Below are 27,315 nucleotides of genomic sequence, written 5' to 3'. Positions count from 1 at the left end.
TTTTTTTTTTTTGGTCCAGTGTTTCAAAACCATTCTGTCTTCACAAACAGATTTATTAATTAACATGGAAGCAACTTCTTGAACTAGGTGATGGTGTGCATTCGTGAAATAATCATTCAGCCCTCTAACCAGGTTCACCAGCTCCTGTTTGGCAATTCATGATTTTTTTAAAGGAAATTCGACAAAAGTTAAGAAAAGGAATCTTCACATTACAAACACTCTTCACAGCAGTGCTATTACTGAGCCGGCAACAGCCGATGATTGGAACACTGCAAGTTTACGCACATTTCTCCCCACCAAAGCTCACGGTTTAAAAGCTTATGACAAAGACGGCCATAGAGTTCATTTATTTTAAATGTACATTAAACAGAGCAGATCAATAAAATAAATGAATTCGTTTCATTCATCTTTTGAATTTGCCCGCAGCGGCACTTCATAATTGTGAAAAATACAACCGGTAATGCTAGCGCAAAAGCTGACTGATTTGATCAAAAACAAAAACCATGTGATGCTGGTGAAGAGCTTCAGCGTACGGCACATGGGGAAACGCCACGTGTGTGCATCTGCCTCCAGACTAAAAACAAAAAAAAACAAAAAAAAACAACATCTAATGGCTTCGACCAGCACACCTGACAAATACACTTTCTACTATACAAATGCAAACAAGCCTGTGGGCCTTCGTGCTGGGAATACCCATTACAAGTACAGCAGTGACAAACGGATGCCAATGGCGATACAAGCAACAGCATTGCAAATTAGGGGATACATGATAACATGTTTGAAAAGCAAGTGGGCAGGCAGGGGCAGAGAAGGAACAAGGGGAATGGGAAGACAAAAGGAACAAGGAGCCAAGGAGCAGGATCTTTCGTGCACTTTTGACAAACATTTGGCAAGAACAATGGTGGGAGATCAGGGTGAATTATTTAAGAGTGAAAGAGTCGTACAAGAAGAAGATGGTGGATCATATACTGCAAGCTTCCTTTGATGCACCAGATGAGAAACCTGCGTAAAACAGGACAGTTAAACCATTGCTTTAGGTTACCAGGTGCAATCTGCAGTTTGCGGAGCCAACCCGGTGCTTCGTTTTAACGTTGTGCACAACTCACCTTTCAAACAATCTCATACTGATTTGAGTTGATGTGCTTGGCAAGACAGCAGGCAAGTATCATTCCAAAAACCTGATCAAAATATCAGTTGACAAACAAGACAAAGCATTTACCAGTTGGAGCATTGCCAGGGTATTAGTCTTTGTGGCTGCAAAAACTAAAACCCAATTCAACTGTTACAACAAAGCTGCATGCCAGAGTTCCAATTTTCGATTCTGAAGCACCGAACAATTAACGTTATACAATACATTACATCCAATCACAGATGAACACCCGCAGGTTGGACCAACAAGGACAATCACATTCAAGATTAAATTCGATGAAAAAAAAAATTAAAAAAACCCCCAGGAAAACAAACAAAAAAAAAAACAAGCAGTCATAGACTGGTACTTACGAAATCATCAACTGGACCTCTGACCTTGTCTAATAAAAGCATGAATCAGTCAGAAGCCCAAGGGGAGCTTGAATTCTGAATTCATTGTGGTCTACGATGTTACACTGTGGTTTGCAGATAATGAGTCCCAGACAAAAACTAGATTTCTTATAAAAATTCCATTTTTTTTTGTTTTTAAAAAAAGTGATTCAGTACCAGGAGGATATGCCAGATAATAGGTGTATTACTTTTCAGAAGAATCTGATAAAAGACTTATTATTTATGGTGTGTGTGTGTGTGTGTGTGTGTGTGTGTGTGTGTGTATATATATATATATATATATATATATATATATATATATATATATATATATATATATATATATATATATATATATATATATATATATATATATATATATATATATATATATATATATATATATATATATATATATATATATATATATATATATATATATATATATATATATATATATATATATATATATATATATATCAGTTATTCATCGCTGTTCCAGAATTTCGACAACCGAGTTTTAAGCGTCCTAAGCGATCGCAAAAACTGAAGACAAAATTAAAATCGAAGTTAAAACGAACTCGTAACGTCGAGCGAAGCAAAAAATCTCCATTTCTCCACGCAAAACCTTAACGTCACTCAACGACGCGTCTGCTCGAGCGCACTGCATCATGGGACGACCCGTGACGCGTCGAGTGAAATATTTTTTATACAATCTTAAAACGTCTCCAAAACATCCGATTTTTACCAGAATTTCGACAACCGAGTTTTAAGCGTCCTAAGCGATCGCAAAAACCGAAGACAAAATTAAAATCGAAGTTAAAACGAACTCGTAACGTCGAGCGAAGCAAAAATACTCCATTTCTCAACATGAATTTACGGAATTATGTTTGACCTCACTGTGACCTTGACCTTTGACCGATGTTGACCAAAATCCAATCAGCACTAGCCATCACCCTCCTGAACCACGTGGTATAATTTGACATTGGTAGCTTCTTCCGTTCGAGTTATCGTGCCTACAAACAAACAAACAAACAAACAAACAAACAAACAAAAACAGAAACGGAAGGCATCAATATACTTACGAAATCTTTAGATTTTGTAAGTAAAAAACGTAATGGATAAATTCGACTCCTTTATCGTACGATGACCAAGCCAGCCCTAATTATGCGTATGCCTTAATTAGTAGGCCTCTTGCTGCAGCAATTGAGACCAACATTGGCACCATTATATATTGTGCAAGCAAAGCAGCCAACAGCAGAATTTACATGTCATGCAGGCCCACTGATGCTGCCACACACAAAACTTATAACTACAAATTCCCATTTCTTCCCAAATATTTCCCTTCTCTCACTCTCAGCTCCTCCCTTCCTTCCCCCACACCCACCTTTTTTTTAATTAAAAAAAAAATACTTGACAATAATTAGGGGTCCAATGAAAACCAGATTTGATTGCAAACCAAGAAACTTTCTGTGCGAGAAAATAATCTTTCCTTATGGATGGATCAATTCTTCCAACAAACACCACACACACTGTTGCGGGCTGGGGGTTGGGTGAGAAGACCACGAGATGGGGGAAGTTATCTCGGTTCCCACCAGACTCCCCAGAATTGTAGGCCATCACACACGGATAATTCCATGACGTGGCGGGTCGCTTAACCGACCGTGGACACCAGTAACTCAACCACGTGACCTCGGGTCCTCCCGTCTATGGGTTAATCGGGTTACCTAATTAATCACGTGGTTTAATAACCGGGGAACACGCCCTCGGTACGCCTTGTCCGAACCGGATCACTCTACCGGATCGGATGCAGCCGAGCAACATTGCCAAGGACGTACCGGCTAAAAGGAACGGATCGTTGGAAATAAAGTCCTGGCTAAACTAGGATTCGGACCATGCTGGATCAATGGAAGAAGAGACAAAAACGAGCAGGGAATATTTCTAATAATAATTTATTTACAATGGCCGAGGAATGGTATGTGGCACGATCAAGATTTATTGGGGTGTTGTGCAAAGGTTGGGGGGGGGGGAGGTGTGGTGCAGCAAATAAACAGGCAACTTACAAAAGGGACACAGAGCAGACTTAACGCAAAAATAATAATAATAATAACAATCTTCTGCAGTCTTGCTTAAGCAGACAGGTGCCAGCACACCACACACACAAAACCCGATAAAGAGGGAGTATTGCAACACGAAGGGAAAGGAGTTGAGGCTATGATCTCGGTACCTTTGTGCTTGATAGCACGACGCGCCACCAATACATTTCAGGGGTGGGGGGGGGGGGGTGTGCTCCATCATGCGGCACCTGGCAGCTGGTTTCAGCAGAGTGTGTGGAGACCATGTTCGGGAAAGAGGGGCTTGAGTGGAGAAGGGGCAGAGTCCAGGGTGCATGGACGGAGTGGTAGGCTGGTGGGGTTGACGTCATGTGGGCGGAGTCCAGACAGCAGGAGGCAGGTCGTGCTGAGGGACGAGGGCGAGGCCAGATCGAGCGAGCGAAAGAGAAAAAGAGAGAGAAAGGCGGAGGGACTGCTCCGACCTTTATTGGACTTGCCGCGTGGTGGAAGGGGCACCCCAAAATTGAAACATCACCTGAATCAGGCGCTCCGATTGGCCCCGACCCCTCGAGTGGCCTGCTAACTTTGGCCGGAAACCGCCTCACTTCGTTTCCGGCAAGGCCATCTCAAACAGCTGCAATACTCCTCTCCGACCCCACGACATGCCAGAGCCTTCCAGATTGCATGTGGACCTTTGACCACCTCTCCTCGCTTGCGGCGGGCCCACTTCTTGCACGACTTATCCCACGTGTAGTACTCTGGCACCTCGTGGTATTTGAGCATCTTGGCAAAATAGTCATGACTGCAGAGGTTGAAGAAGGCAGTCAGCATAGTGGCTGGAGGTAGTCGCTGTGCCCTCTCGACAGCATTGTCCACACTGAAGTCGACTCGCTGGCCATTCTTAAGGTGGACGGCTAGGCCAATGACTGGAGGGAAATGCTCGGAAATTGGGTGCTCCAGGATCCTCCAGATTGGCTCACTGCTGCTGACGTGGCATGCATTCTGGAACCGAGCTACCTCATCCACTTGACGGTTTCCGGCCTCCTCATTGGCTCACTGCAGTTCAAACACTGCCTGATCGGTCCCCTTGGTGACATACTTGAGATCTGCTCCAGCATCAACTGCATCAACGTTGATGTGGCAATTGAATTGGTGGAGAAGGAACGGGTTTGTAGGGTACCACCCACTGGCTGGTGACTACCTGTACCACCTGTTTTCCCTGCTGGCACATCTTTATCTCACCGATGTGACCACAATCTTCTGGCTTGAGACGGCGATACTTGGGGTAGCTGTCATTTCCTTGCACAGTGCTCTGCAGGAATGGCTTTGGGAAATCCTTTGAGCACTTGCGGTCCTTCATGCAAGGGTTGTTCTGGTTGAGGTTTCCGCATGGACCGTGGATCATGTGTGCAATGACCATCTTGTGCAGCTCTGGATCTTGCTCATTGTCGGGAATCTCAGCACTGATGACCAGGTCTATGTCTTCGGGCTTGATCTTGTCTTCCTCATGCCCACACCCTCCTGTGGGTCGCTCCAGAGGACCACGCTTCTGGTACTTAATGGTGTACAGGAAGGCTCTCATCTTCCCAAAAGCTCTCTTCTTTAGTAGCTTCTTGTTCTTTTGGCGAAAGACATGGGCAATGATGTCTGGCCGATCGTGAGGCTCTTGTCCTGGCAGGAGGTTTTCCTGGACCTCGGTCCATTTGGGATTTGTGGTCATCATGATGAAGTCAGGCTTTCATGCGGCACACAGGCCATGGCATCACTGTTTCTCATGCATCTACCTCGGCCCACCGGTGTATGTTGCTGGAAGGACCACCCTTTGTCCAACATTGCGAGGGTCGCCATTGCTGGCCATGAGGCTGTCGTGGAGGTTGTCGTAGTTATCAGCAAGCAAATTATTTTGCTCCCGGAGGATAAAGCCCAGTCGCTGTCTCGATCTTGCAGTAGACATTGACCAGAAACTGCTGAAAGTCGTCGCATCTGCAGTATGTGGTTTCCCTCTCTCACCATGAGGTGGTAGCTGTAGTACTGCAGCTGTGTGAGTTTTCATCCATCCTGTCCAGTTGCAGTCCTGGCCACCAGATGGATGCTGTAGCCATCTGTTCCAAATGGGAACACTATGGGATACTGGAGTGCATCATAAGATGCATGCAGCTCACTGATCCTTTTAAGTGCCCCATCGCAAAGTCTGAGGACAATGTCTCTGGGTTTTGTTGGCTCATTGTCCATTAGGATGGCGACTTCTGGTGCAGACTGGGGCAGTGTAGCGGCGTGCGTGCTCTCCTTGTGGTCGGTTGTTCTCACTGATCTGGCACTCTTCAGAGTTGCCTCCTTCTGCAGGTACATCTCTTGCAGTCTTGAGCTCACAGACCAGATGGTTATTCTAGTGAAGCTCTTTGTGAGCATCTCAAGGATGTGTGGTTTGAGGATGCTGTGGTTCCTGGCAGCCAGCTCCTTGGCGTGAGAGTCCAGGAAGTAAACCTGTAGGAACTTTGGCTGGCCTTCTTCAGGCGGGAGCAAGCTGCCAATGAGGTGGAACACTTGACCTTGGATCTGGAAGCTCGGGTTCCAGCCCTGGACTTTAGCTTCCTTGTGCCCGAAGCTCGTCATTGTAAAGCTGCCATTATAGGTCCAAATGTTGTCAAGGAAGTGCTTGCTGAGGGGACCTTCGCCTGAGAGAAGTTCCTTCAGCAAGGGCAGGAGAGGGATCAAGGACGACCTTGCCATCGCTGCAGCACACACCCTTGGTCTCTCCATTGAACTTGTAAGCAGAGCAGTGGGTAAACACTAAATCCATTTGGCCAATGTCTGCAAGAGTTGTTGGGTCAGCCAGGGCATATGTGAATGCCACCCTGTTGGCATTGTGCTCTTGTGCCTGGGCCAGTGCTCGTGCTTCTGCAGTGCGGTGATGCATTGCCTCAAGTCTTGAATCACACTCTTCCTCAGTCTCATTTGCTTGCCGCTGTTGTTGCCCATGAGCCTGTTCATTTAGCCTGGCTGATCACTCTTCAGTCTCATCTTGTCACTGCTGCTCTTGCCTCTGTGCCTGTTCATTTAGCCTGGCATCTTGCTCCTCTTCAGTCTCCTAGTGTGTTTTCACTTGGCTGCAGCTGCCTTGGGACCAATGGAGCTCTTCCTTTTTTGGGGCATCTAAAATCAGAAAGTCAAATTTTGATCAGAAACTTTGTAAATGTTCACTGGTCTGTCCATCCACTGGTCTGTCTGTTTTATTTTGATCAGGTTGTGAATTCAAAAAAGAAAAAAAAGAAAAAAGAAATCGCGATGCGTAAAATCAATCAATTGTGGCAGAAAAGTTGAAACGGCCAAAAAAAGACGAATTTTTTTTCGTTAAAAAAAACATCTAAGGTGTGCTGTCGTACCTCTGAGACGTGCTGATTCCGAATATGCCTTTAGTTTTGCTCTGGGATGCGTAGTTCTCAAGTTATAAGAGGACAAACAGACATACACTACTCCTTTATATACTTGATATTAAAAGATTAGTCGCAGGGTTACTACGAAGGAGGAGATATCCCTTGTTTCTCTCCGGACTCACCGGGAATTGCAGACCGTCGCACACGAATAAGTTTGTGTCGCGAATCGAACGCCAATAATTTGACCAAGGGACATAGTGTCCTCCAAATGACGAGCGTTCAACAGTGGACTCCATACATGAGGCCATCAATAAAACTTTTCCATCGATCAATTTCACCCGTGAAGAGGAGAAGAATGGAGCTCTTCCCTTCCTCAACACGCTTGTAACAAGTGATCCTAAAGGAACTCTGAAGGTCACAGTGTATACAAAGCCTGCACGCATGCACGCTACCTCGACTTCGATTCCTGTCATCCATTGGAGCACAAAAGATCGGTGGTACATCCCCTCTCAAAAAGAGCACGAGATATACTATCCTCCATTGAAGACAAGATGAGAGAGGTGGACAATCTTCAAAAGGTTTTGAGGGCTAACTGTGACACAGACAGCTCGCTACTAAAAAGGAGAATGATCCTACATGGCCCACGTAACAGACTGGGACCAAAAGAACAACCCAGGGGTTTTTGTGTTCTTCCTTTGATACTGGCTGTATCACAGAGGATCAGCAGAGTATTGAAAATGGCAGGAGTCCGGGTAAGTTTAAAATGGGTTTTCATTCTCAAGAAAGCCCTTATGAGGGTAAAGGACAAGTGAGAGGAATGAGAGGGTGGGGGAGGTGTATGCAATACCCTGTGGTTGTGGAGCAGAGTATGTGGGAAAAACAGGAAGGACCTGAGCCAATGTATTGCTGAAAATTGCAAGGCCTTTGAGTGCAATTATCCCAACAGGTCAGCCATTGTCAAACATGGGATCAAGGCAGGACACACCTTCACGGGATAGGGTTTGCATTTTGGACTCGACCCCAAACAGGATCAGAAGACTGATTCTGGGGGCTTGGCATGCAGAGGAAACGATAACATCGATCACGCAGGTGTTGGTGGATTTACCTTTAGCGTTTGGACCTCTCTTGCATAAATGCACCGGGAATCCTGGACATTGCAAGGGGAATTCACGTAGTACGTCCCCTAGCTGTTCCGTCAGGACTGCCCCACATGGCCGCATTTGCACTGTTGGGAATTTACTCATTACATGCATATAGTGGCATGCTTGACTCCTAAGTGTTTACTTGCAATGAGAGTGAACGATTATTTGCTGATGTTATTTGGTGCAATCCAATTGGTTTACATGAGTGTCATTTGATCCGTTAATGTGCTCATCTATCTATAATTCCAGCAGTGTGTGTGTGTGTGTGTGTGTGTGTGTGTGTGTGTGTGTGTGTGTGTGTGTGTGTGTGTGTGTGTGTGTGTGTCTGTGTGTGTGTGTGTGTGTGTGTGTGTGTGTGTGTGTGTGTGTGTGTGTGTGTGTGTGTGTGTGTGTGTGTGTGTGTGTGTGTGTGTGTGTGTGTGTGTGTGTGTGTGTGGTGTTTCTCGACAACAACTGGTCCGATCTAATTTAAACTTGCCAAATATGTTGCTGGGGACCTGAGGATGTGCCTTTTCAAGGTTTGATATTAATCAGACAAGTGCTTCCCAAGTTATGGCCATTTATTTACCAAACCAATGACAAGACACGTTGTTGCGTGGGCGTGGCCGATGGGGGATGGGAACCTCAGCCGCGCTCCCCATTACGGGTTACAACGTACGGGCTTCCGGAGAATGATGACTTCGTGTATTCTAATAATTTCTCGATTTCTTATGCGCATTTATAGATAAACAATGCCCCAAGTTATGATAGTTTTCATATTAGACGGTGCATAAATTTCGGTAACATCAGAGCAAGCTGGTATGCTCCGAACCAGGAAGTAAAAATAAAATTTTCTCTTCTCTTCTCTTTTTGTTTTTCCTTGCGACGACATTGCGAAAAGGCAAAATACATTGGCGCTAATTGAATAATTGGCCATTAAAACTAAATTGCGAATAATCGTAACTGTGACATGCGAACTTCCAGGCCACGCACGTACGGGCACGCAGAGCGAAGAAACGGCCTGTGTGGTTGTTGTTTCTTGCTCGCGGTTTGAATTTTTTTTTTTTTATTATTTTATGGGCACGTACTAGTGGTTTTTAAATTTGTTAACGGTCAGAATGATGTCACGAGGGACGTGGTACGGGCGTTGATTGGCTGTCCAGAAAAGACACGTGACAGGGACACATCAAAACACACGGGGGCATGGTCAACAGCGACGAGTGACCATGGTAATATTGGTGGCTTTGGGGACAAAATGGAACAAATTTGCGAGAATAATGGACGTGTGCATGAATGCACGGGGAACGCGAAGGGTGAGTCGCCGATGTGAGTGTTCCGGTGAGAATGTGATTTCATCGGGATAAGTGACGGATGGTAGCATGGGCATGGATATGGAAAAGGGGGGCGATTGCAAGGATGAGTGACGGGTGGTCGTATGTGCATGAGGTTCGTGCACTTTGTGTGCTCGAGAAATCGTCACACGATGCGCTCGTGCCTGTAACGTGCGTGACGACATTTACAGCCTGCCTCATCCACACAGCCACGTTGATGGGTCCATGTGAGCAGCACCAGATGGTTGCAAACAGCACCGAGAGTGTGAAATGTGATTTTAAAGTGCACGATTCGAACCGGGTGCCTCCTTTGACAGGTTCTGGTGCCACTGTGGAAGTACTGAAGTACCCCAGAATGGCTGATAACTCCTCTAGCCGATAGTACCGGTCTCGATTCACTCCAACGTTGGGGTAAGGCATGGTGAACTGTGTAATTTATGCGGAAGCGTCGATTTTTACGCCTTTTTTTCCCAGCGTTCCCAGCTGCCAATCCACCAATTTGCAACTTTCAGACAAACCGTGGTTCGTAAAGGTCGCGAAAACAATTATGTTGTCCACGGGATTCGGCTTGACAATAAAATACTGGTCTGGGCCATCATCTCATGCTTGGAATTCACCTGGTTTCTCAGGACAGAAAAACTGTGTGGCAAAATCTCTGATTTTATGGCAAGAAGCAGCCGATATTTTGGAAAAAGGGTCGGGATAATGCCAAAGGGCGATTCACAATCACTGCTGTGACGTGCCTTGACCATGAGGACTAGCTGAGCCGACTCCCACCTTTGGGACGTTGTGGTAATGTTCATCACTGTTGAGAAAAGTTCATGGATGCAAGGTGCGTTGCACATGTTGTTGATCGAAACAGTTGAATCATTGCTCAATTACAGGTTGGAGAATCTACCGTGGAATCTGTTTTTATATATTTATAGTATAGGGTGTACATGCATGTGTATATCTACTTAATAAAAAATTTAAAACCCCAACACATACCTGTGAAAAGGCAATACCAAAGGCACAACCAGCAATCACTGCGAGGTTGCTCTCCATGAATCCAGTTACGAGGCTGAAGCAGCCCTGCACAAGGAAGACGAGCAGATAAAGACCGATGTATCCTTGATACCACCAACAGTTCATTGCACTATACTACTATAGCAACCCAAAGTAAAGCCTTAGTCAGCTGAAAATACCCATCCCAACAATATGCAACACGAGTAGAGGATAAATGGGGTTTCTGAGGCAGTCATTCAAATGAATGGGGGGAAAGGGAAAAACCGACTCAAGCCCCAAAAGCCCAAAATAGGAGACTGATTTTCTCCCCACCTATCCCCTTCCCTCCCATACAAGCAAATGTAAAATTGAGACTGACTGATTAAAGCACTTCTTCCCTTTCATATTTTCATTCCACTCAAAGAGCGAACCAATGAATATTTGTCCATGTTCTACTTTGGGGAATAACAATTTTCCGATTACATTCATCACCATCGAGTATATTCACAAAGATTACTTTGGAACTTAGTTCTGGGTTTAAGTATCTTTGTTGAGCAGAAATGAAAAGATAAACGTCTCTTAATGCCATTTAAAATTAAACTCAAACATGAATACATTACACACATTCTGTAAGCTGAGTGCAGCTGAAAACAAGAATCTTAGGAAAAAATTCCATAATTATTGAGCTGTTGAAAAACAGGAAAGAGAACAATGAGACAACTCCAGGCAAAGATCAAAATGACTTCCTCCAACATGGTTTATAAGCCAGGCATTTATCTTCTGTTTATCGGTTTTTCATTATTCTCATCTTGACCCAATGGTAAATGACTGAGACATGAACCATCTTTCATCTGACGAAGAATATAACCCATCACAATATTGGTAAGTTTGCGTGTTTGTATTGTTAAGTCTGGCTTCCTCTTTGAATGATGGTGAAGCAATTGATTAAATCATGATACGACTAATAATTTTTTTTCTCCAACAGGTTGGCCCCAATAAGAACATCGTTGATAGCTGATGTTGAAAATGAGTTATTTGAATTACATGACGAGTGGATAAAAATGAATGACTTTCTTGAAGACATTTATTCGTTTCGGAAAGAAGTGAATGATATTTTTCTTGGATGGCAAGAAATTCTCACGTCCTCTGATCTTGAATGACCTGAGTCCAAGGTGAGAAAATTATCGCTGTGTGTGTGCGCGTCATTATTATTTCAGTTAAAACACGTCTGGATGAACCAAACATAACTTAATGTTCTGGAGGAATCTGACATGACACTATCTTCTGGAGGTAAATTTAATATTATAATATAATAATCTTTATATACCCTAATTGTTATTCACTTCGTTTTGAACAGAATATGTTGATCGAGTTTCAAAATCACAAGACATCTGAAGCAGACTGCTGGGAAAGATCGTCCATTCTCGCAACTGAATATTTACCCAAACAAAAATGTTTAATATTTCCAATCTTGATTAATTATATTTGCTTTGCTTTCAATTATTTAATTCTTAATTATAAAAAAAAGAATAAAGAAGGTGCAAAGGAGGGGGGGGAAGGTGCGCTCCCCAACGACCCACCACCCCCCTATGTGTGTGGGGAAGGGTGGGGTGGGATGAGGGGGGTGGTGGGTCAAAGGTGGAGCTTGTGTGGGTGGAGCTTGTGTGTATATGTGGTTTGTGTGGGTGGAGCAATTTTTTTTTAATTAAATAAACATGTGTGTGAGGAACTAATTAACGAATCACCAATTATGTGGATATGATGGATGTGGCTTATGTGGGTGGTGTTTGCGTGGGTGGAGCTTGTGTGGGAAGAGTCAAAAAAGGGTGGAGTCAAATGTTTTTTTAATCTTTGTCTTTTGTAATTCCTGTGAATAAAATGAACCTAAAATCTTTCTCCTTTAAATCACATAATTTGTAAATCCAAGGGATTTTTTCAATTTATCTTTGTCTTTTGTAATTCCTGTGAATAAAATGAACCTAAAATCTCTTCCCCTTCTAAATCATATACCTTATAAGTCCAAGGAACTGTATCTTTTACATCAATGATTTTAAAAAGTTCATTTGTCCATCGTTTAGTACAACCTTTTTCAAAATGACATTTCCACCTGTATATTCTTACTATATCACCAACTTTGAACTTAGGCTTTCTGACATTAATCTTTTTCATATTCTAATTTTGTAAATGTTTGATGGTTTAGTATTCGTTGAGGTGTGAATCGTATCATTATGTACTCATCTACAATATCCTGAATGAAAGATCATTGTTGAGAACCGAGTTGAGTGAATTTTTTATTTAGTCTCTCTTTTAAAGTGCGATTGAATCGCTCAATAACAACCGCTTTTCATTCATAAAAGGTGCTGTACAAGATGTTATTTTTAAGAAAATTCATAAATGTTTTGTTGTAAAACTCTGTGCCCTCATCAGTCCACAATTTTTTTAGTTTTTCGCTTGCTTTTATTAAATATTTGTTGGAAAGCCAACAAAAGAATATTACCTGTTTTGATTTTCAAAGGGACGACCCATGCATATCGACTCCTCAAATCAATAATGGTTAAAGCATACTTGTACCCCTTATCATTATTGAGTTCAATCAAATCAGTGGACCAGATATAATCAACTACCTTGGAATAAACTTTCCATCGATGAAACTTTGTGATTATTGGAATATGTAATTCATCAGCTAATTGTTAATGCTCTTCAATGTTAATGACATCATTAAAACCTACAAGTTTTTTGAATTTCCAAGGTCAGGTCAGGTCAGGTATGGAAGCATGTGCCAGAACAGCACGTCGCTGCGTCCACTTTCTGCCGGTACTCCAGGGGCCTCTGTCTGGCCATCCCCCAGGCAGATGCCAGGCCCATCCCCATCTCCTTGAGATGATGGTCAACCTGTTGCAACCATGAGGCACGTGGTCGACCCACTGGCCTCCTCCACTCATGAGACTCCCTCGCTGAGAGAATCTGGTGAGCAGGATCAGAGTCAGGAAAACGAGCCACATGTCCATACAGCCGCAACTGATGCTAACGGACAATGCAGGTAACAAATCTCATTTGAGTCTCTCTCAGCAACCGCTCGTTGGACACAAAATCCGACCAGCGATAGCCAAGGATTCTCCGAAGAGACCTGGTACCAAAGGAATTAAGTCTCCGTCTCAGATCCTTGGTCAGAGTCCAAGTCTCGCACCCATAGAGCAAGACTGGAAGTACCAAGGACCTGAAGACTTGGACTTTCGTCCTCCTGCACAGGTACCGGCAGCGCCACACCCCATGATCCAGTGAATCCATGACTCCCCAGGCCCGACCCAGACGTCTATTGACCTCTGACTCGCAGCCAGCAGAGACATGAATATCACTGCCAAGGTAAGTGAATCTCTCCACGACCTCAACATCCTCACCACAAACAGACACAGACAGGACAGCAGCATCCAAGATGTCACCGAAAGCCTGGATCTTAGTTTTGACCCAAGAAACCCGTAATCCCAACGGCTCCGACTCCTCATTCAGCACCTCGAGGGCCCCCAAGAGGATGTCTAAAGTCTCCGCAAAGATGACTGCATCATCTGCAAAGTCAAGGTACGAGATCTTGACATTCCCAAATGACGCACCGCAACTTGATCTCTCCGACATCCTCCCTAGAATCCAGTCCATACAAGTGCTGAAAAGTGTGGGGGCAAGTACACATCCCTGACGAACTCCAGTAACAACTGGAAATAAGTCAGAGATGGTACCACCACACTTCACAGCACTCTCAGTACCAGAGTAGAGTTCAGACATCAGATCGATCAGTTTTGGTGGCACCCCACAAAGACCAAGAATCCTCCAGAGGACATCCCGATTCACTGAATCGAACGCTTTACAGAGATCAACATAGGCTGCAAGCAGCCCCTGCCGAAACTCTCGTCTGCGTTCGGTGAGGACACGAAGTGCAAGGATACGGTCAATCTTTGACCTCTTTGGTGTAAAGCCTGACTGCTCTGGACGCTGGTGCTCAAGCAGATGGTGGCGAACCCGATCGAGAATTATCCGAGCAAAGACCTTGCCCGGCACTGAGAGCAGCGTCACCCCTCGGTAGTTGTTGCAGTCTTGGCGATCACCCTTCCCTTTCCAGAGAGGGACAACAAGGCCCCTCTTCCAGTCAGTTGGGATGATGCCTGTGTTCCAGGCAGAGCACAAAACTGCATGCAACGACACGAGTGCAGCATTTCCACCAGCCTTGAGAAGTTCGGCATGGATGCCACAGATCCCTGGAGCTTTGCCCCGTTTCAACTGGTTCACCGCAGCCTGTGTTTCCACAAGCGTAGGTGGACCACAGTTGATTCGAGGGTCAGCAACAGGGATTGTAACACCCTTGACGTCCAACTCGACAGTTGGGGGATCAGCCTGGTACAACCGCTCAAAGTAACCGGCCCAGCGGGCCTTCACTTCAGACTCCTCTGTCAAGAGCCTACCACTCTCTGCTCGAACTGTAGTGCTCCGAGGGATGGGCTTGGCTGAACGTAATGCGCGAATCCCCCTGTAAGCGGGACGAGAATCACCTGTCCACAGGTGATTCTCTACCCCCTCACAGATTCCTCGCACATAGGCCTCCTTGTCCACCCTCAGTGCACGTACAGTTTTACGCCTCAGCTCCCTGAACAGCTCAGCTCTGCCATTCAGCCTGGCCCTGCGACTCTGGTCAATGGTATCCAGTGTCCGTTGAGACAAAATTCTTCTTTGCCCTGCGGTGAGCTCCAAGGCATCCACCGGCAACATCAAGGACGGTGGTCTTGAAGGCGCTCCACAACTCTTCAGGACCCCCCAAAGTACCCAGACCCCCCAAGTGTCCACTCAGCCTGTTCGCAAACTCCTCAGCTACTCTCTCATCCCTGAGCTTGGCAACATCCAGCCTCGGCTGGGATGGTACCATTCTCCAGGATTTAAGGTGCAGCTTTAGAGTTGCTACAACAAGCCTGTGGTCAGTATTGAGGAACTGAGCACTCCGGTAGACCCTGTAGTTCTGGATCATCCTCCAACGACCGTCAATGAGGACATGGTCAATCTCCTTTGCCACACCGCCAGCGTTGGAATACCAAGTCCAGCGATGAGCTTGTGGGCGCTGAAACCATGAACCAGCCACCCTAAGTCCATGACTTCTTGCAAAGTCAAGGAACTTAGTGCCATTCTGGTTCATAGTTCCTGACCCATGGGGACCAACACACACCTCATAACCATCCCTATCAGTTCCAGTCGATGCATTGAAATCCCCCAAGACTAGAAGTGTATCTCGTCTGGGGCACTGATCAACCACAGACTCGAGTGTGGCGTAGAATGCATCCTTCACAGTGAGATCACTCGTCTCAGTCGGAGCATAAACAGAGACCAGGGCAATGACACCTAAGGAGTGACGAATCCTTAATCTCATAATACGCTCGTTGACCGGTGTTACCTCAATTATCATTGGGGTCAGCTTATTGGACACAGCTACAGCAACTCCTTGGGTATGGTAACCATCAGAGCGACCAGACCAATAGTAGGTGTAACCACCCACCATTATCTCGCCGCAATCCGGTCTCCGAACCTCAGAGAGAGCTGCAATCCCGATGTCCAAACGCTTGAGCTCAGATAACAGAGACAGGTGAACATCCTCTCTTAGGGATAGGACATTCCAGGCACCCACCCGAAGGGACTGCCTCAGGTTAACCCAAGGAGACCGCCGTCTGGTGGACGACACCTCAGCACCACTCCGACACACTCTCCCGCAATCTGACCCAGGGATGTTACCCCGTGGTTTCCCTCCTATCAAAGATTGGGGGTCCCGAAGGCTTTGCCCCAATCCCGTCATCCGGTGAGCTGCCCTGCGAAGGGAAGCTGCACAGGAGGTACTCCCACAGAGTGGGTTTTCAGATTTTTTTGCGGAATGAAGGGTTTTACGGTGGCCGGAGTGCAAATCCTGCCACCAACCTCCTAATAAGAGGTGACCCAACTGCAGGAGGACGTCCGCAGACACAGTTGGGCACTAGATATGGATGGCCGTTGGCTCACAAGGAGCTCCTCCACCCTTTGACAGGTTTTGTTTTTAATCCTGCTGGGTGTCCATATCCAAACACCCTCCTCACCAGAAAACCTGGTGGGGGAGACGGTTTAGTCGCCGACAACCCGACCATGGAACAGGTTAGTACAGGTTTACATGGTACCTGTAGCAGGTCACAGATCGAATCTGACCTGACAAATTTCCAAGCCCAAGTTTCAATTTCGCACTGATCATCTTCTTCACGATGAATCTATCAAATTTTTCTCTCAAGGTTGGATTTCGTATCAGAGACAAATTATACAACATTGCTCTCTCGGCATGTTTTTCTTCCAACGTTGTGGTATTTCCATAATCAATATCGTGCCTCATGCACACTTCATCAACCCTATTGATAGGTTTGCTCCACAGTTTAGGATCGTCAGCCTCATCTAATCTTTTATTCAAGTTTGTTCCTGGACCACAGAAAGAATACCCTGGTAGATGCAATTCCCCTGGTATTCCAGTAGTTGTAAATTTACTTCCTGATAAAAACTTTTGTATATCTCCTCCACATTTGTGTTTGGAGATAAATTTACTCTTTTTTTGAACCACACACCAAACATATGCCTTTTTGTATAACCCTGTTATTTTTACTTTTAAAATATGAGATTTTTTTGTATTCGTTTTTTTTTTAAACATTTGAGACAATAACTCATTTATTTATGAGAAAAATTCCTTCAGAGTGCAAAAACCTTTGTTTCCAGCATGCACATTTGAATCTTAATTTTTAAAACATAAAGAATCCTCAGAAATGTCTTCACTCTCTCCTCCATTTATTTAAGAAAAAAAATGTAAAACTTTAAAGTCAATCACACCAATAATATAATCTTTTCCTTCTTTCTCTTCACCTTCTCGTTTAAATCTTCTCCCTGAAACAGATGTTAATAGTCTTGACGCAAATATTTCTAATAGACTTGCCAATTCTTTGTTTAACTCCTCGGTGCGTTGATATTGATTTATTTTCTGTAATTCCTTCGATCTTTTTAAAATCTCACTGGTTTCCATATTCTCGCCCTCTCCCCTCAGTTTCTTCAACTCCTTCCTCATCCCTTACTATCTTTGAATCCCTTTCACCCCATAGAATATCATACATATATTCATCAGGATTTCTTGTTATTTCTGCATGTAAAATATATATATTTTTTTTACAACAGGAAACCAATAAAATTTCTTCTGAATTTCTGAAAGAGCCTTGCATTTTCTTAACATTAATTTTTTTTCATTATTTAACATTTCAGTTAAATCCAAAGTTGTTGGTTTATTAACATCAGAATAAAGCCAATATTTTATTAAAAATGCCTCATGCTTATGATGCAGAACGTATTTATTAAAATACCGAATATCCTTTTCTTGAAGGTATGCTTGGACACAGAAATTATAATTTTCTTGAAGCCTTCTTGCTGTCATTTATGTATTAGAAATATATGACATTAATATAATGACAGGAAATACCACCCCATCTTCCCACAGTTAAATCATTTTGTATTTCCTTACTTATTATACATATAATCCTGTTTGTGTTTTCATGATATAAACTTTGGCTAAACCATTATCGATTTTACCCTTATTAAATTCTTTTATTTGTTGTTTGCCAATCGTGCTTCCACAAAACTCATTCTCGGCACCAAGTGGATAATATTCTTCCTTACGAGACCGATTTAATTGTTCAAGTTATTCTTGGTTAATTTTAAATGACCAATTATACCCGAAATCATTCATATCATATCCTCATTGTTCTATTCTCATAGAAACGATACACCCTTCTTTATAAAAAATTGTTTTAATTGGAACTGTGAATTCTGTATGACCTGGAGATAAAAATCAACACTTCTGTATCTTTAGAATACACAGCCGTTTTATTCAAGGATATATATTTTGATAAATCACTTAATCTCACCAAGTCATTCACATCAGTCAGGCTCGGATAATTTATTAATTTATCAGCATTTTTCATGTCAATATTTTTTGCTAAACTATATTTCACTCATTCAGCTTGTGCCTTTGTGTAATAATTTGATAAATCAATATTCAGTTCTTGGGATACACCAAAGATAGAACCATCTTTACCAACATGTCATTTATATAAGTTTAAAAAATAATGTCGTTAAAATATATTTTTGTCGAGTTGAAATAGCACAGAGCCATAATTGACCACAACACTTGGAATTTAATTATTGGGCTTGAAATGTTTGATAAACACCATTCTGTAAGAATTTTATTACTTCAACAGGTGGTGGAAGACCAAAACTATCAAAATAATATTTGACTCGACTATTAAAAAAAAAAAAAAAAAAAAAACCCAATGAGAACCGTTCCCATCATTATCTTTGAAGTTCATAATAACATTATTTGTATGTTTAGACATGTTTGTTAATTAATCTCATACGAATAACCACATTATGAATTTTTAATTTCTTACAATATTTGATAAGTTCTAAATTTGATGTTGTATTCTTTCCAAATTCTTTAAACCACTCATCAATGCTCATTTATTTATTAGAAATATATAATCCATTACCCCTTTAAGTTAATTTTACACCTGCTTGTGCAATAGAAAAAGGCATATCTCCAACTAACAATCTCACTTTATCAGGCAGACTTTCAAGTTTTTCAGCAAAATCTACAATTACACCACTTTCCCTGATTTGTTTCTCCAACTCTTTGTTGTGTTTCTCCAACTCTTTGCTACGTCTTTCCAATTATTTTTGAGCCCGGAGTTGAGCGGTCCTTTCGTTGGCAGTTTTCACAGCTGAAGAAATACCACCTGTCAATGCTCCAGCCGCACTTAAACCAGCAAATAAAGGAATTAGAAATGGGAGAAATCTTCCACTCGTCTCTCATTGAATATTTCTTCAACATTTGAATTTTAAGTGAGCCAGTATCGTTCAAGATCTTCACCTGTTCTCTTGTGAGCAAAATATCAATTCTTACTGCTCCTTTTCTCTGAATTGCATCAACGTTAATCATACAAGGCTTTTGATTTTGAATACAAGATGATAGTTTATGAAGATTGATTTGGTCAACATATACCCCAGTTGGCACTTTACCACTCATTTATTTATCAAAAAAATTATGTGAGACTAATCATAACACCATTATCTGTATTAATCTAATTGTTTCTTCCAAAAGCAAACAATATATCATCAACTTCTTCACTCTCTCCTCTTTCAATGTATAGGGAGGTATCCACTCGATTAGACTTTAGTTTCCTTTTGAGCACTCAGGTCAAACGCATAGATTGTATACAAACTTTTAAATGCTGTCATATCCAAAATAGGTTATTTATTTCCATTGCTTTCACACACCTTTTGGTAAGACTTGTATGCTTCAGCATAATCATTTTTTCCCAATTAATTTCCAATCTATCTCGTGGATAAAATGTTCCATCAAGAGAAACGCGAAGAAGTTTCACCTTAGCATTATTCTTATCAGTAGCAGTATCACCATCTGCTTTTGTTAAAAAATGAGCCACAGATATCATGACTTTCCTTCCAGAACATCCAAATTCCACGTGCAAGTGGTTTGGTTCAGTTTAACGTGTTGGCATCTTCTTTAAAGGTATGATACATCGAGTGGCTTCATCGAGTTGTCTTCTATTTTAAGATTAGGAGTATATTCACCAATAACAAATTTATTCTGATCATAAAAAGCATTAGCCACACCAAAAAGTAATCTATTTTCATTATCATTCCTTTGCAGTTGAACTCTAATTTTAAGACCATACAGAACTGTATCATGATCACAAAATCCAAATTAACCTTTAAGAGGAACTGCCACAGTTAAACTATTACCTGCTTTTGTATCATCATTATACATTCCTTTCCTTTGACTATATCCAAGGTCTGCGTTTGTTACCGTTGACGTATCAGGAATAATACCTTTGACAGCCACCTTTCCCATTCCATCACTAAATGAATATAGTGTAAATTATCATTTCAGATGTTGTAGAGACATAATCAACCGCTTCAACTTCTTGTGTTCCAATGTACAAATGAACACTATCAACCATTTTCCAGAAGAAATCATTTACGAGTGTAGCGTTTGTGTTATTTGCAGCCTAAATGAATGTAAATTTACACAAAAAGAAACTTTCGATTAGATTCAAAGAAGTTTGTTGATTTATTTCAAAACTTTTTGTTCCACTTGCATTCCAGTCATTGCATTTACCTTGAAGTAGTCTTCTTTTTTAGTAGAGTTTCAGGTCAGGTATGGGAGCATGTGCCAGAACAGCACGTCGCTGCGTCCACTTTCCGCCGGTACTCCAGGGGCCTCCGTCTGGCCATCCCCCAGGCAGATGCCAGGCCCATCCCCATCTCCTTGAGATGATGGTCAACCTGTTGCAACCATGAGGCACGTGGTCGACCCACTGGCCTCCTCCACTCATGAGACTCCCTCGCTGAGAGAATCTGGTGAGCAGGATCAGAGTCAGGAAAACGAGCCACATGTCCATACAGCCGCAACTGACGCTCACGGACTATGCAGGTAACAAATCTCATCCGAGTCTCTCTCAGCAACCGCTCGTTGGACACAAAATCCGACCAGCGATAGCCAAGGATTCTCCGAAGAGACCTGGTACCAAAGGAATTAAGTCTCCGTCTCAGATCCTTGGTCAGAGTCCAAGTCTCGCACCCATAGAGCAAGACTGGAAGTACCAAGGACCTGAAGACTCGGACTTTCGTCCTCCCGCACAGGTACCGGCAGCGCCACACCCCATGATCCAGTGAGTCCATGACTCCCCAGGCCCGACCCAGACGTCTATTGACCTCTGACTCGCAGCCAGCAGAGACATGAATATCACTGCCAAGGTAAGTGAATCTCTCCACGACCTCAACATCCTCACCACAAACAGACACAGACAGGACAGCAGCATCCAAGATGTCACCGAAAGCCTGGATCTTAGTTTTGACCCAAGAAACCCGTAATCCTAACGGCTCCGACTCCTCATTCAGCACCTCGAGGGCCCCCAAGAGGATGTCTAAAGTCTCCGCAAAGATGACTGCATCATCTGCAAAGTCAAGGTCCGAGATCTTGACATTCCCAAATGACGCACCGCAACTTGATCTCTCCGACATCCTCCCTAGAATCCAGTCCATACAAGTGCTGAAAAGTGTGGGAGCAAGTACACATCCCTGACGAACTCCAGTAACAACTGGAAATAAGTCAGAGATGGTACCACCACACTTCACAGCACTCTCAGTACCAGAGTAGAGTTCAGACATCAGATCGATCAGTTTTGGTGGCACCCCACGAAGACCAAGAATCCTCCAGAGGACGTCCCGATTCACTGAATCGAACGCTTTACAGAGATCAACATAGGCTGCAAGCAGCCCCTGCCGAAACTCTCGTCTGCGTTCGGTGAGGACACGAAGTGCAAGGATACGGTCAATCGTTGACCTCTTTGGTGTAAAGCCTGACTGCTCTGGACGCTGGTGCTCAAGCAGATGATGGCGAACCCTATCGAGAATTATCCGAGCAAAGACCTTGCCCGGCACTGAGAGCAGCGTCACCCCTCGGTAGTTGTTGCAGTCTTGGCGATCACCCTTCCCTTTCCAGAGAGGGACAACAAGGCCCCTCTTCCAGTCAGTTGGGATGATGCCTGTGTTCCAGGCAGAGCACAAAACTGCATGCAACGACACGAGTGCAGCATTTCCACCAGCCTTGAGAAGTTCGGCATGGATGCCACAGATCCCTGGAGCTTTGCCCCGTTTCAACTGGTTCACCGCAGCCCGTGTTTCCACAAGCGTAGGTGGACCACAGTTGATTCGAGGGTCAGCAACAGGGATTGTAACACCCTTGACGTCCAACTCGACAGTTGGGGGATCAGCCTGGTACAACCGCTCAAAGTAACCGGCCCAGCGGGCCTTCACTTCAGACTCCTCTGTCAAGAGCCTACCACTCTCTGCTCGAACTGTAGTGCTCCGAGGGATGGGCTTGGATGAACGTAATGCGCGAATTCCCCTGTAAGCGGGACGAGAATCACCTGTCCACAGGTGATGCTCTACCCCCTCACAGATTCCTCGCACATAGGCCTCCTTGTCCACCCTCAGTGCACGTACAGTCTTACGCCTCAGCTCCCTGAACAGCTCAGCTCTGCCATTCAGCCTGGCCCTGCGACTCTGGTCAATGGTATCCAGTGTCCCTTGAGAGACAAAATTCTTCTTTGCCCTGCGGTGAGCTCCAAGGCATCCACCGGCAACATCAAGGACGGTGGTCTTGAAGGCGCTCCACAACTCTTCAGGACCCCCCAAAGCACCCAGACCCCCAAGTGTCCACTCAGCCTGTTTGCAAACTCCTCAGCTACTCTCTCATCCCTGAGCTTGGCAACATCCAGCCTCGGCTGGGATGGTACCATTCTCCAGGATTTAAGGTGCAGCTTTAGAGTTGCTACAACAAGCCTGTGGTCAGTATTGAGGAACTGAGCACTCCGGTAGACCCTGCAGTTCTGGATCATCCTCCAACGACCGTCAATGAGGACATGGTCAATCTCCTTTGCCACACCGCCAGCGTTGGAATACCAAGTCCAGCGATGAGCTTGTGGGCGCTGAAACCATGAACCAGCCACCCTAAGTCCATGACTTCTTGCAAAGTCAAGGAACTTAGTGCTATTCTGGTTCATAGTTCCTGACCCATGGGGACCAACACACACCTCATAACCATCCCTATCAGTTCCAGTCGATGCATTGAAATCCCCCAAGACTAGAAGTGTATCTCGTCTGGGGCACTGATCAACCACAGACTCGAGTGTGGCGTAGAATGCATCCTTCACGGTGAGATCACTCGCCTCAGTCGGAGCATAAACAGAGACCAGGGAAATGACACCTAAGGAGTGACGAATCCTTAATCTCATAATACGCTCGTTGACCGGTGTTACCTCAATTATCATTGGGGTCAGCTTATTGGACACAGCTACAGCAACTCCTTGGGTATGGTAACCATCAGAGCGACCAGACCAATAGTAGGTGTAACCACCCACCATTATCTCGCCGCAATCCGGTCTCCGAACCTCAGAGAGAGCTGCAATCCCGATGTCCAAACGCTTGAGCTCAGATGATAACAGAGACAGGTGATCATCCTCTCTTAGGGATAGGACATTCCAGGCACCCACCCGAAGGGACCGCCTCAGGTTAACCCAAGGAGACCGCCGTCTGGTGGACGACACCTCAGCACCACTCCGACACACTCTCCCGCAATCTGACCCAGGGATGTTACCCCGTGGTTTCCCTCCTGTCAACGATTGGGGGTCCCGAAGGCTTTGCCCCAATCCCGTCATCCGGTGAGCTGCCCTGCGAAGGGAAGCTGCACAGGAGGTACTCCCACGGAGTGGGTTTTCAGATTTTTTTGCGTTTTTGCGTTTTGCGGAATGAAGGGTTTTACGGTGGCCGGAGTGCAAATCCTGCCACCAACCTCCTAATAAGAAGTGACCCCAACTGCAGGAGGACGTCCGCAGACACAGTTGGGCACTAGATATGGATGGCCGTTGGCTCACAAGGAGCTCCTCCGCCCTTTGACAGGTTTTGTTTTTAATCCTGCTGGGTGTCCATATCCAAACACCCTCCTCACCAGAAAACCTGGTGGGGGAGACGGTTTAGTCGCCGACAACCCGACCATGGAACAGGTTAGTACAGGTTTACATGGTACCTGTAGCAGGTCACAGATCGAACCTGACCTGACAGAAGAGTTTGAGATGACAATTTGAATCATCCAAATCATAGATACTTTCAATTGCTTCCATACTTGTATTTATTTCGGAAAAAAAAAAGATGTTAAAACTTTTGAAACCCTGACCCAAGTATTTGAATTATTTTCTGTCATTCTTGGGGAGACAACTGAGTTTTGCCTTTCTTAATTTCTTTTATTGCTTGTAATTTACGAGATTCCTTTTGGGCATCTTTTATGCTCTTTATAGCACCCACGACATTTCCCACAGCTGAAGCAGTTGAACCAATTAGGTCTTTATGTTTAAGAATAGTTGAACCTATTCCCATTGGAGTATCAATTATCCAATTTCCTTTTTTACTAAATTGATGTCCAACACCCCTTTGTCTCTTAGGTTTATAGTATCCTCGACCAAGATACATACCTCCACCCTTATAGTATGGGGAAAGGAACTTCCCATCCCCTGCAATTATGTTATATTTTCCCAACTCGTGTTGCCTCACAATAACCATCATATGTATTTTTTGGAAAACTTCACGTAGGTGAATTCTGATGGATATAATTTCTCCATAAAAAGAAATCGTGATTATCTTGGTCGGTTATCCTAAAATTTACTCTGTATATGGTTTTTCCTGACACAGGGAGATAAACCCGATTTTTGGGTTCCATATTGAATTTATAACCAATTGGGGTTGAGTCTGCACTGAATGAAAATGTTGTATTTGTTCTTATTCCATCATTATGAGCACCATCAATTAAATCACAGTGAATTAATACCAAATTTATGCCTGATATTATCACTGTAAAACATCCCATTAGTTTCAAAACAAAACAATTGTTATTTCCAGCCTTTTTACTGCCCAACAGCAATAAGTCTATTAACTATTTGTGATGGTTCATTTGGAAGAAAACTAACACCTGAACCAAGGCAACGTAAAGCCTGAATAATGTGTTTCTCCTCCTCATTCTTCCTACTTTTACCAGATAGACTAACCCTATAATTAAGAGAGTGCAGCAGATCAATATATATATATATATATATATATATATATATATATATATATATATATATATATATATATATATATATATATATATATATATATATATATATATATATATATATATACTATATCATCCTTAATTTTCATATCCAATGGTTTATCAAAATACTTTGATTCACCCCTCACAGTTAAACATTGTTTTCCATCTTTTGTGAGAAGAAACATTAATCTCAGAGTTAGTTTAACAGGGGGTTGAGCAGAACTCAAGAACCTTAATTCATCATTAAATATCAATCCCTGTTCTTGAACAAGATGGAATATTGCTGGTTGTTGTGTTGGAATGAGACCTGCTATGGTATTTGAATCTGTTGAATATTCATTGTTTTGGAGAGCATTCACAACATAATCAGGGGGTGATTGATCTCTTTCAGTTGCTAGGATATGATTATGAAGGAATATTTCAATTCTCCTATATGCTCTAATTCTTTCTCTGTCATTTGACTGAAATCTTTTAACATTTGAAGTTTTTTAGGAGTATATTCTATTGTGGGAACTATGGAAGCATCTATAATTTTTTCTTGGGAAGTTTTTAAAAGTGGTTTCAAAAAATTTCTCGTTTTCTTTCAAATGCTTCTTCACCCGTTAGTTTCTGTCTGCGTTTCTTCTTTACGTCTTCCTGTTTTACAACTTTTGAAACCAACTCTTGATGTTCTTTAAACCTTCTTGCTCATCCATTTATTTATTGGAAAATATCATTGAATGAATTCTAAAGATCAACAGGGAAATCATTCCTTTTCTTCATCATCATTTCTTCATCATCATCATTCATTCAAATAAATCCTTTTCTTTAACTATTTGATCAAATTATTTATTAACATTAATCAGAGTTGTAATTTCTTCTTCACGAATACTTGTATCTCTGCTTTCAATACCTTTGCGTTGAGTTTCTTAATCAACATCAAAACCGAATGATAAAATCTTAACCCCATTACCACTCAGATGTTTAATAATTTCATTCCTTCTGGATTAGTTTCTAATATCCCAAGACCACCAGATTTTACTTTCTTTAACTCACTCGTACAATGTGAATATTTTGTTGTACCAAGAGAAACTTCCTCAAATATTTGACCTTCATTCCTGAATCGCATATGTTCCTCCACTGAAATATAGTAATAATCTTCACTTTCTACTTCTCCAGGTCTTCTTGCTCAAGTTGTTGATACAATATGAACTACATGGTGCTTTTTAAGCAAATTTACAATATTCTCATTTGTACGATTCAAGAACCTTGATTTATGAAAAAGTTTTTTTCCCAGAAGCAGATTTACCCACAATATTTATAATCATAGTTGTTATATATATATATATATATATATATATATATATATATATATATATATATATATATATATATATATATATATATATATATATATATATATATATATATATATATATATATATATATATATAAATTGTTTATGAAATAAAAAAAATATATCCCTCAATACCTCATCTTGTTTCACAATACATTTATATTTTTCAGTCGTGTGCTTCACATAATCCTCAAATTCCTTTTTACTCCATAAAGTAGAACAATTGTCTCTCCAAAAATTGTTTATATCTATTGAATTTAACTTGAATAAAATAAAAGCATTGGCATTGTTTCTTATTGAGCGACGAGGGAGTTGAAAGTATGATTGACCAAGATAAATACATTACAAGAAGAATGTCTCCCTCTTGTGTAGTAGCTATCCATTACCGTTTGGTTTCGCTCGTTAGCACAATCAAAGATAACGAGGTTCTTTTTTGATTTATCCAAATCTTGGGGAGAAGTTACATCATCTGTATTATCACGATGAATACAAGTTATCAGTTTTGATTTCTTTTTGTACCTGTGTTTCACAAAATAGTTGTATCATATCTTCAATGTTGTAATCATTTAGTTTGTTTTGAAGTTTAAATAAATCGATTACATCTTCTTTTTGAAGACCAACATTAAAACCTTGTGAGAGTAGTTGATACTCAGGTTGAAAACTTGACTTTGTGAAAATTATCATAATCCAAAAATTTGGGAGTGAGGAGCATCTTTAAAAGTAAGCAAGTTTTTTCACACCCGCTTGAACCAACGATGAGACATCTTAATGAATTTGGAAGATTTTTATGGTTGTTAAATTTTATCGTATTTTCCCAAATGGGTAAAAAAAAAAAATCATTCATT

General features: G+C 42.6%; 1 protein-coding gene across 2 annotated transcripts in view; it reads right to left on the bottom strand.

The window, feature by feature from the left end:
* Positions 1 to 332: 332 nt before the first annotated feature.
* The window catches only part of TSPAN7 (tetraspanin 7), a 49,464-nt gene continuing 22,481 nt past the window's right edge, over positions 333 to 27,315 (bottom strand). Inside the window, exons 6-9 of one of the 2 annotated variants that reach the window (XR_015062739.1) lie at positions 10,386 to 10,469; positions 1,107 to 1,178; positions 945 to 1,002; positions 333 to 574 (exon numbers count right to left, since the gene is read on the bottom strand). Coding sequence is in view for 1 of the 2 variants with exons in the window: in XM_085899756.1 (XP_085755882.1) it covers positions 1,110 to 1,178; positions 10,386 to 10,469 (153 nt within the window). In the remaining variant the exon portion in view is untranslated. Of the gene's footprint in view, positions 1,003 to 1,106; positions 1,179 to 10,385; positions 10,470 to 27,315 lie in introns of both variants that reach the window. The other variant, XM_085899756.1, reaches the window with a different exon arrangement.

Source organism: Eptatretus burgeri, chromosome 10 (assembly GCF_056783735.1).
Source record: "Eptatretus burgeri isolate ZD-2024b chromosome 10, Ebu_testis_v1, whole genome shotgun sequence".
Lineage (NCBI taxonomy): Eukaryota > Metazoa > Chordata > Myxini > Myxiniformes > Myxinidae > Eptatretus > Eptatretus burgeri.
The sequence above is the reverse complement of the archived record's forward strand: the minus strand, read 5'-3'. Positions and strand labels throughout refer to the sequence as shown.